Genomic DNA, 11,437 nt, shown 5'->3' on the forward strand with positions numbered 1-11,437 from the left:
ATGAGTGTTTGTTACGGTGTGACTAACTCATAAAGGGCTTATTTATTTTGTTTATTTATTGACCAACAGCCATATCACCCTGTAGCCCAAGACAGGTTGCCCACTGAAGCAAAGCAGGGCTGAGCCTGGTTAGTAACTGGATGGGAGACCTCCTGAGAAAACCAGGTTTCTGCTGGAAGAGGTGTTAGTGAGGCCAGCAGGGGGTGCTCACCCTGTGGTCTGTGTGGGACCTAACGCCCGTGTAGTGATTGGGACACTATACTGTCAAAAGCGCACCGTCCTTCGGATGAAACGTTAAATCGAGGTCCTGACTCTCTGTGGTCATTAAAAATCCCAGGATGTCCTTCAAAAAGAGTAGGGGTGTAACCCCAGCAACCTGGCAAAATGTGCCCCTTGGCCTCTGTGTTATTAGCCACCCAGCCAAATTTGAATGATAAAAAAAGGCGGCAAGTACATAAAATAAGCTATCAAAAAATTAGCAGTAGTCTCTGCTCTCAAACGCTGGGGGCATGTCTGCTGGCTGCACTGAAACCACGCTCACTCACGAGAAAGCTGCAGTCGCCACACTCAATGATGGCACCAGTTGTCGGCGCGAGGGGAGGATGAAGGCCGAAGCGGGAGATAGTCGGTTTGGCCCCATTCACCAGGAACAGCGGATTATCAGTGAATCCCAGTTGTCTCCGACGAAAGTTTATAAATCTATCCCGTGTAAAATTATCACTACAGAGGTGGGATTTTGGCGGTGATCTTCAGCTCTCCATCAAGGTGGCTCTTCACAAAATTAATCCACCTCTTTCTTGATGGCCCTAAATTTGTTTTTCGGAAATTTAAATAAGGACACCGATCTGTTTTGTAGAGGTCGACCGATTCATCGGTTTTGCCGATATATCGGTGCCAATAGTTGATTGGTAGAACTATCGTTATCGGCAAAAATCCACACCAATAGTTTTTCCGGGTTGCGTCCGTTGCTGGAGCGGCTGAGAAGTGTGCGCAGTCTTTAGAGACTGCTGGCATTATACAGAGCGAGAGCGGCCTCTAGAGGACAAATAACAAACTATTACTGCCTGAGTTGTTTACGTTAACACGTGAGGCAGCGCGCAACACGGAGATTACAAGCTGCGCGGAGAGCGCTGACACTTCAGATGCGCATTTAAAACACAGACAGGGAAACGGTATGAATGCAGAACACTAAAGTACATATTGCCATATCATTATAAAGTAATTCATTTGTTGACTAGATGCTGCATTAGCAGAGAAAGAACAGAAGTATGTTTGCCGTCGAGTCTGAGAGGAATAACATTAGTAACGGCTACCTCAAGCGATTAAAGCAATGTGACAAAAACACACGGAAACCTTACCCAAATGTTTTATGTCGCAATTGTTACCATCTATGTCCATTAGTTTATATCCAGCTGGTCACGTTTATGCATTCATTAGCCGGCGAAGTTGCATATTTAAAGCTAGTGACGTGATTGTTTTCTCAACATTGATATCATAAACGCAATCGATTTCAGTACTTTTTTATCACTACAATACATATTGTTATTTTGTTTAGATATCAAGTGTTCTAAAATATAAGCAGATAAAGTGAGAGACTGTAGCCTAAATGTAGCCTAATATAGGTCTACATTTATGTAATTTTAATGCTCTGGGCTTTGCAGATATTTAAATATGGCCATCTTCTTTAAACATGATTCATATGAATGGTAACACTTTACATTACAATTAGATTACAATTTTAGCATTAACTATAAGGTTAATAAATGTTGAAATCATTCATTGTTAGTTTGTTAATTTCAACATTTACTTACATTTTAAATTGAGTTTAAATTGGTATTTTATCTGTAATGACCTTATTTAATGTACTATGATCTAACATGAATGATCAAGGTACAATTGTATTGCTCAAATATTATTACATGCAGTAAAAACGTATATTGCATAATGCATCATGAAAGCTAGCTGATACATCCTTGTTAACAAATGGGACTTGCAAAGTGTTACCTATAAATGTACATAGGCTGTGTTTCTAGGTTATAGCTAAACCTATTTGACCTGTAATATTTAAATGTTTAAATTATTTTCTTTAGAGTTCGTTCTGTACAACTTCTCATTTTAATATATTCATATTTATATATTTATTTCATTTAGCACATTTCAGTTCAGCACTGTTTTACTTGGAGTGTTATGTTTTTTTTTTAAATCCCAGTACCCATTAAAAAAAAATATCTGTTGAATAATTGGTTATCGGCATGTACGGTCAAACCTAAATATCGGTATCGGTAAAATCCACTATCGGTCGACCTCTACTGTTTTGTACGTGATCGCATCCAGGTAGTACGCATTTCCGTGACGAAGGCATAGCTAGCTAGCAAACTGTAGGCTGTAGTAACTAATAGTACTGATAGTAACTCGCGATTGAGCGGCAAACTGATGTGAATGTGCTCTATTGTTAGGGGAGGGGGCAGCGTCAGTGTCTCCAGTGCGTCATCAAGTAGGGGTGGGGCCAGGAGCTCAGTGGCTCCAGTTAGGGGAGGGAGGGGTGAACATCGAGCCACCGTTTTAGCCAAGGATGACTTAAGCGTTTTTTTGTTAAACATACTTCTGTTGTTACAGGTTATCATCACTTATGTTTTATCTTTACAATGATACCAACATGTAGTAAGGTAAAGTTTAACTTTAATAAACACATAGCGCAGGTTTTTTGGAATTGATGAATCTGCGGCCGATTGTCACAACTTAACACAGTCACCAGTTAAACCGTAACACTGGCACATGATCCGACCTTTAGGGATGAAATATGATTGAAATAATATTAGTTATTGTTTCAACGTTGAAACAACATTGATATATCGTTTAATGCTAAATGGATGTAAAATGTTAACAAGTTTTTACAAGATCTGGGGTGAGTTTACTTTACAACAACACAACTCGCTGCTTAACCCCCTGGGGTCGGCGGTCGCGCCGGCGATACCAGGTCGCTTTTTTTCTTAAAAGTGCAAAAGAGACAAAACAATTGTTTTATCTTACATAAGTGTTATACACCATTCAAACCGGTTAAATGTCTTCTTTTATTTGTATACACATAATAAAAACAAAATGTTTTTTTTTTTGTAAAATAAAGAAAATAAACGATGTGCGTTCTGCGGTCTCTTGCAATGTGAAGTTCATTCTGAAACGCGACAGAAAATGACCTGTAACTCAGTGAATGTTTGTCACACAGACTTGAAACGTATGTCTTTACAACGCTTGGAGTCTCTATTTTTAAATTATGTAAATTATATCAAAAACAAATATTCTCTGTTTAAGTAATCCGTTTGAAAAAAAACGACATGTATAGGTTCTCAAACGGGTCCTAATTAACTCTAATGTGACCACACCCACGTGCGCGCACGAGCATTGACATGCAAATGATCCATGTGGAGGAACGCAAAACTGTAAAAGCCCTCATTACCTCAAAACAAAGAATCAAAAACTCCAGTAACGTACTCCTCTCTGCTTTTCATCGAGTTCAGGAAACTTTGTTTGTGCTGTGCTGTTTTCCTGGGATTTACCTCAGAAGAATTAGAAGAACACGATTTAGAAGAACGTGATTTGAAGATGAGAAGATTTTTAAGGTAAGACATGTTAAACTGATGGCAGACTATAAATGCACATTATGAAATGAGATTGGAGTAAAAACACGAAGCCTAATGTCATACTCGTGTTAACTGTTAAATACTGTGTTGGTGGATATCTGCTCAAACGTAGATGTATATGGTCGTAAAACAATAATGTAGTTTGGAGCGGCTCGCTTGCTTCAGTTAATGTTATCTGCACGTGTTGTGAGTTTGAGTCAGTCACGCTGTGCATTAGGCTTCATGTTTTTACTCCAATGTCATAACGAATTTTCTCTAGTGTAGAGTTACTGAAGTGTTAATTTTTAAAGATTTTTAGGCCGCCTGCTAAAGGCTATTGTTATTATTATTTTATGCAGCACTGCACGTAGCCTATATGCTTACAAGGCACAACAAACCATTATTTATGTTCATTATTTATTTATACATACATATATATATATATATATATATATATATATATATTCAACGTAATTGCGTAATACGTGACGTCACGAACGCGCATCACAGAACAGAGCAAGGCGAGCATTTGTGCTTATAAAACTTAAACTTGTTTATTTATTTTTGAAATGACCGAGCGTTTCGCTAGATAAGACCCTTATTCATCGTCTGGTGTCGTTTAAAGCCCTTTGAAGCTGCACTGACACTGTCATTTGGACCTTGAACCGTTTGGTCCCCAGTGAAGTACATTATATGGAGAAATGTTTTCATCAAAAACCTTAATTTCTTTTCGACTGAAGAAAGAAAGACATGGACATCTTGGATGACATCGGGGTGAGTAAATTATCAGCAAAAGTTTTTTTTAAAGTGAACTAGTCCTTTAAGTAGCCACTTTATTGTGATGCGTATCGTATCGGCAGAATCTTGGCGATGCATAGCTCTACCTGCAACCTTAGCCAAAAAAAAGTGTAACGCCTGCTAATGCTGTGGTAAGCAGGGAAGGAGACAAGAGGTTGCCGTTTTTTCTTTTTTTTTTTTTTTCTTTCAATGGATGTCAATGAAGGAGAAGACTCACTATGCTGAATAAACCGCTTTTGTAAGGAAATAGCAAATCATTTAATGATTCAACAGCCTATCGGCTAGTCTTCAACATGTTTTCGCTTAAAAAATAAATAATTTTGGATTGATTTATGTTTAGTTAACACCAAAAAAAAAAGTCACGGACAAAAGTATGGAGCGAATTATGTGCCATAATTAAACAAACAAATCCAGCATTTTGCAAACAAACTGGATCTGCTTTGCAAAGAAAAACTGGACTCACAAACAACCTTGATCTGCTTTGCAAAGGAAAACTCGACTCGCAAAACAAACTGGATCTGCTTTGCAAAGGAAAACTCGACTCACAAACAACCTTGATCTGCTTTGCAAAGGAAAACTCGACTCGCAAAACAAACTCGATCTGCTTTGCAAAGGAAAACTCGACTCGCAAACAAAAAGAGAGCAATGTTCAAATACAAAGGTCAATTTGAGCGAAAACGCAGTGGAGTAACCAATATTGTGTTTTACAAATATAAATAAATGAGCCTAGATAATATTTTACAAATAAATACAAACCATTCTACAAAAATTGCATGTAACCTAGTTTGAACAAATACCAAATCTAGTGCATACAAATGCATATCTGTCTGTTACGATTGTGAGACACTTGGCTTTTTATGAGATCTCATGGCTCAATTTTCTCACAAATGCAGTTGAGTAACTTCCTCTTCTAAAACAGCAGATGGCGCTAAAATAGGGATCACTAATTTAGTAAATTCGCACTGTCCTATGTAGTTTTTTTTTAAAAAGCAACATAATGACAGAGCTTAGATTCCCCTATCCTAGAGAGAGTGAAATTCACACATGAATATTACGTAAATTGTATTGGCCTATTTTCAATTCAAAATGGTGAAATTAGTCAAAAGTTTATTAGTTTGCCTGATTATTTTAGTTGGTCATTTAACATTTCTATCTTAAAACAGCTGTCAATTATGAAATGTTAAGCTACTTGCATCTTATCTCGCACTTTGTCAGTTCAAAGCAAGACTAAAAACACATCTCTTTGACCTAGCATACACATAACACACTATAGACTTATTTCAATGTTAGGCTGCATTAGGTCAGCCGGAACCGGGAACACTTCCCATAAATCCTGATGTATGGCGTTAACGCTAATATTAGTCTCTCTGTTTATCCCGAGGTTTACCGCAGTCCGCTGGATCCAGGCCGTATCCAGATCTGATGAAGGACCTGCGCCTGGACGCGACAACAACGCAGTCCTGAAGTGTCAGCTAGTCACTCCCCTGTGAAGGCCTCCTTCCCTTTACCTCTATACAGATAAAGCGTTGCCAGGATAATTCCGGTTTGCGTGGCTACGCCAAAGCGATAATAATTATGTATTACAAATTTTAAGGCCAGACTAGTAGTTTGTTGAGGGTTGGTTTTTTAAGGGAAGGACTACATGACTGCGCACATCCTCAAACGCGCATACCTATAGAATTAACTCATAATGAACTCTTCGCATTTTTCAAAGTTTGCTTAGAGATAATGTTTTTATTCAGATAGAGTTAAAACGGTGTCGTGTTAGCGGCCCCTAAAGTTAATAACTAATGATTGTTGCGACGGAAGTGAATCAATCAAAATTAACTTTACCTGGAAAATAACTTTATTCTAGAGCTGCAATAAAGCCAAAACTATCTGTGTTACTTTAATTTCCTATTATCTCTGTAAAGCCGCTTTGGAACAATCTACATTGTTAAAAGCGCTATATAAATGAAGATGACTTGACTTGATGACCATTAACAAATTATCTTAATGCTGTGGAATATCCTTGCAGCACTAAAGTCGAGTTAATACTATATTAGGCAATAATTTCACAACCTTTATTATACACACCTCTGAAAAATACAAAGGTCTAGACCTTGGTGACCTCATAGCTGGCTACAGCCATGGTTGTAGTATGTTCCTAACCAGGCTTGACTTACTACAGGTGAATAATGCAAAATATCACCTGTAGTAAGACATCAAAAACCCTTTATAAAAATAATTGTTTACTGAAGGGAGGTATTGGCACAATTTCACATGTAGTAAGTCAGTCTTACCAATAGGAACCTTCCGCAAGCTTTGGAATTTGAAAATGTCTGTTTTTAAATGTTAAAAGTAATTTTAAGTTTGGTTGCCAGACGTTCCCTTAGGTCTCATGCGCTGTGGAAGCGCGTAAAAGCATTCTTTGTATGCATATGAATGATCAACTTTACGTGGGTTGTGCCTCAGCACGGCACAGCGAGGATGAATCCAATGTTTTGAGGAGAATGTGAGGCTGTCAGTCACCCCGCTAGTGTGGATACTGTCATTCGGAATCACAGATTCTAACTCAGTATGACCAACATAAGAATTTTCGCCAGAAAATGTCATTTGAACAAGTAACATCCACTTTTGTTCTGACCAACTAAGGGGGAAAAAAGCATTGCATTAAATTGCGCTGATTAAATCTAACGATCGCTTAGCATATCTTGTCAAACCATGCAAATTAGCCTATACTTTGTTCTTAAACTGTTAATGTTAACAACATCAGCATTGCGTGAATACATTTAATTTAATGTGTGGCTACCTGTAGTTCAGTTTCCATTTCTGTGCAGTCTAACTTCTAATCATCATACCAACAAATTAATGGAATAGAACTGGTTCTCTTTGAAATACAAAAACACACGTATCTGTAATCAGATGCATATCTCATGGAAAAAGCAGTCTCTGCATCCGTTTTGAACCCCTTCAAAACACGGAGTTCACGCCACCTTTCAAAAGCCCTTCCGATATTTATCCTTGTTTTCGCAGGGGCCCGGGTGCAGTCTCTTTTTTGTCTGTAGCCACTCCGAAGTCTGAAGTCTTTTGCATTTTACATCGGGTGAATTTCCAGTTGTCACTGGTGATTGTCGTTTGAACCTTTCTGGATCCGCCATCAAATTGATTAGTTTAATTATATCAAGTGCTGTGAGAAAAGGCTATAAATCTCCACCTTCAACATCCTCACACGCAATATAGCCTACTAGCCGAGACACCTTTTTTATGTGTACAGATGTGACGTAATGATGCAAAGACATGCTCAAATTTCCCGCGGAAATTCACCAGTACCACTGGAATTAAAACTATTATTACAAGCTTACAGTTTTGAATCGAGCTAAGGCAAGCAGATAGTTTTGAACACTTGCTTAAATTTATTTTGGATAATTTTTAACCCCAAAAAAGTTGCAGCTTTAAATAAAAGAAATCTTTTAATATACATAAATTGTAGTTGTGGTGCTCCTATATTGTTGCCGGTGCTCTTAACTTTTTGAAGTTGGGCACACCAGTGCAACCAAGTAAGAGAGTTAATTTTGAGCCCTAATTGGAGTTGTATTGTTAATGTTGTGATTATTTCGGCAAAAAGTTTACTTCATACATCCAGTTTAACAGCATTTTAACAATGCATTTTTGACACTTTAATTTGCAGAGTTTTAATTTAACTGCTCAGGTAAAGTCCATGGTATAGGCTAGGCCTAACTTAATTCAGTAACAACCAGAATTAAAAAAAAAAAAAATTCAGCCAGACTGTCCAAGTTATAGAAATGTATCTTTATACTTGCAGGTAAAACTTCATATTACAATGATTTATCTATTTCCATGTTTCTTGGTCTGGAAAATAATCATTTTAAAATTCCCTATTATTTCATTCATTAAACCTAATAGTATATATAATTATTTTATCAATTAAATTGCACATAAATATGTTAAGCAAAATAAATGTGTTTATGTCCTAAAATAATTTTTGTATTTAATTCAGGCAACAAAAAAACAACAACTCAAAGAAACTCAACATACAAGTGCTCCTTATACTGTCCCTTAATTCCCTATAAAGAACCAAGATTGTCCCTTAATTTCCTTTGCTGAAGTTGGCAACCCAACATGTTTGTGTCATGTTTTCTGTATTCAGTCATTTTACCTGTTATTTCATGTTTATGTCGCAACCCTCTGCTAGCCTGTTAATGACGAGTTTATTAAATTGTATACTGCATTAATTGATAATCTATTATTATATGTTTAAGTTCTCCATATGTTGTGTATTATTAGCGTTTAAGTATATTTCTTGCTTTTGAAAATAACATTTAAAACATAAACAGATATTCAGCTAGCTTCTATCTGCTAAACTAGCTCGTGTGCCGTTTGTAAATAAGACATTAATCATTTACCTTTTGCTTTCTTTGTTGGATACAGTTTTTCTGCTTTGTAGAGGAATTTCATAGCTTTGTCTTTATTGCCATCTTCGAGGACTTTAACAGCGATGTTTAAACATTTTTCAGCTTCATCCCGGTTTCCTTCCATCATTTTATCAGCTGACCGGACAAACAGCAGTTTGCAATTCAGAACAACACTTTCGCTTTCCAAGAAATACGCAAATAAAATCGTAAGTTTCCTTATTTATCATCTATATAATAATGTTTCAATGTGGCTAATGCGTATAAGGCGTTAAATAAATAAATAAATAAATAAACTAAATAAATAAATGCCATTATGCTTTTTTTATTTTTTATTATACAATACTAAGAGTAGCCTACTATTATTTATTTTTTTTACAATATTTAGCTAAATTACAGCTTCAAGTTAATTATGCAGACAATATAAGATAAGACAAATAAAGTAAAAATGAAGAATTTTCTTTTAAAAGTTGCCTTTTATTTATTAATATTAGGCTACACGTAATATGTAAAAAATGTAGATTGCTTAAAAGCGTTAAGTGCACTGTAAAATCAAACAATTCTAACTAACTTTCTCAATGTCTTAACTTAATTGTAAAAATCTAGTAATATATACTTTTCACATACTATGGTTTGTTTACTCAGAAAACCCAAGTAAATATTAATTGATTGGTTTGAGTTTGGTTTTTGAGTCGGTGAAATTCTTAATGGACTTTTCACTCATTTCGTCCACCCATTTATTTTTCTCTGTTAGCATTCACTCATTTCCCAAAGTCATCTTGAATGTTGAATTGTCAACACAACTGAAAAATTTGAGAGAACATCACTTAAGCTGACTTCATAAATTGATGTTGATTTTCCTAAAATGTTTTTAGTCACCATTATGGCGATTAGCGTTCCCTTTGGTTGAGAACTTGGAACTTCATATGTATTATTATAATTTGCTTCTCATTGATGCAGCAATGCAACAAGAAATCATTTATTTGGATTCAAACCTATGTATGTTTGTAAACCTGCGCTGCACACTGAACAAAGAAAAGAGAGAGTTTCACATCCATGTGTAGTTTAGCGTGCATGTGGCTAATCATTTTATGTTTGTGTGTAGAGTTAATACGCAAAAACAATTCTTGGAAGAGTTAATATAGTTTTGAATGATGTTATTGACGAAGAAATTGTGTGTAGGCCTAAGCAATTTGAAGAAACAATAGCTCTCAGTTGATTGTGGTAGTTCAGTATAAGCTAATCAGTACCATTTTTTTCGGCTATTTAGGTTTATAATTAATTTTAATAATATATAATGTATAATTCATTCTAAAGTAAAAGTCATGGTAACCCAACATTATTCTAAAGTGTTACCCAGCGAGGGTCTGCCTCGCTGTGACTGCTGCTGCTGTGAGTCTGTTTGCTTCGAGGCTGTAAGCTCCGTCTAAGCCTCGTATTAGCTTATTTCTTTCTGTTTTGAACCATCATTTACTATCATTTCTAGTTGTTTATACTACTAAATACAGCTTACCCAAAATCTCAGATTAACCTGACATTTCTAGCTTCCGTTATTAGTAGCACAACACGCTAGTAACTCACTAGCCTGTTAACGCACCACCCGTGCGCTCCGTTATTTATTTTTCTCTCGCGCGCCCGCGCCTTTGAGTTTGTAAAAGCCCAGGTGAGTAAGAATCAGTCAACAAACACGGTGAGTAATGTCTTGTCCTGTTATTGTCACCTGCACTTCATGTCACATGTTTACCATAGCCTTCTCTGTCTGCAATATAGGATTTATGTGTGATAAATGCAAGGAGACAGTCAGGCTGACGGAGAAGATTTCAGAACTAGAGACACGCATCCAAACTTTAATCGAGAATAGTAAGAAGAGTGCTAGAGCTTTAGATACTATTTTGGATGCGCCTAGCCTAGTGAACTCTCTACAAGATTCGGTTCCGGCTGAAGTAGAGCCCGTGCAGCAGGGCAGATGGGTGACAGTGAAGGGATCGCTCTAGTCGCGGATCAAAAAAACACTTTTCCGTTCCGATAACAAATCGATTTGCTGATTGTGCCCTGGTAATTGGTGATTCGATCACACGGAACGTGAAAATAGAGACACCAGCCACCATAGTCACATGTTTGCCAGGAGCCAGAGCGCCTGACATCAAAGCAAATTTAAAAGTGCTGGCTAATGCTAAACGTAAATTCTCTAAGATTATTATTCACGTCGGCACTAATGATGTTCGACTCCGCCAGTCGGAGATCACCAAAATTAATATTAAAGAGGTGTGTGAACTCGCAACGATGTCAAGCACTGTAATTTGCTCTGGCCCCCTTCCTGTCCGCAGGACTGATGAGATAGTTAGTAGATTGTGTTCACGTTCACTCAATGGCTGGCTGTCGAAGTGGTGTCCGCGAAATAATATAGAATTCATAGACAATTGGAAAAGTTTTTGGGGCAAACCTGACCTGTTGAAAAGAGATGGTATTCATCCCTCCTGGGATGGTGCTGCTCTTCTCTCTAGTAAGTTGGCTCATAGTCTTAGAGATAAAACATGACAATCTGGGCCTCAGGTCAGGAAGCAGACAGACTGGCTTAACCGACCGTCTGCTAGCGGCCTCACGTCACCA

The 11,437-nt window shown here is 37.1% G+C and overlaps 1 protein-coding gene across 1 annotated transcript in view; it reads right to left on the reverse strand.

The window, feature by feature from the left end:
• Positions 1-8,997, reverse strand: part of dnajb14 (DnaJ heat shock protein family (Hsp40) member B14) — a 48,441-nt gene extending 39,444 nt beyond the window's left edge. Inside the window, exon 1 of the mRNA XM_079615972.1 lies at positions 8,822-8,997. Within this exon, the coding sequence (XP_079472098.1) occupies positions 8,822-8,957 (136 nt within the window). The 5' untranslated portion in view covers positions 8,958-8,997. The remainder of the gene's footprint in view (positions 1-8,821) is intronic.
• Positions 8,998-11,437: the final 2,440 nt, after the last annotated feature.

The sequence above is a fragment of the Phoxinus phoxinus genome (assembly GCF_949152265.1).
Source record: "Phoxinus phoxinus genome assembly, chromosome: 6".
NCBI lineage: Eukaryota > Metazoa > Chordata > Actinopteri > Cypriniformes > Leuciscidae > Phoxinus > Phoxinus phoxinus.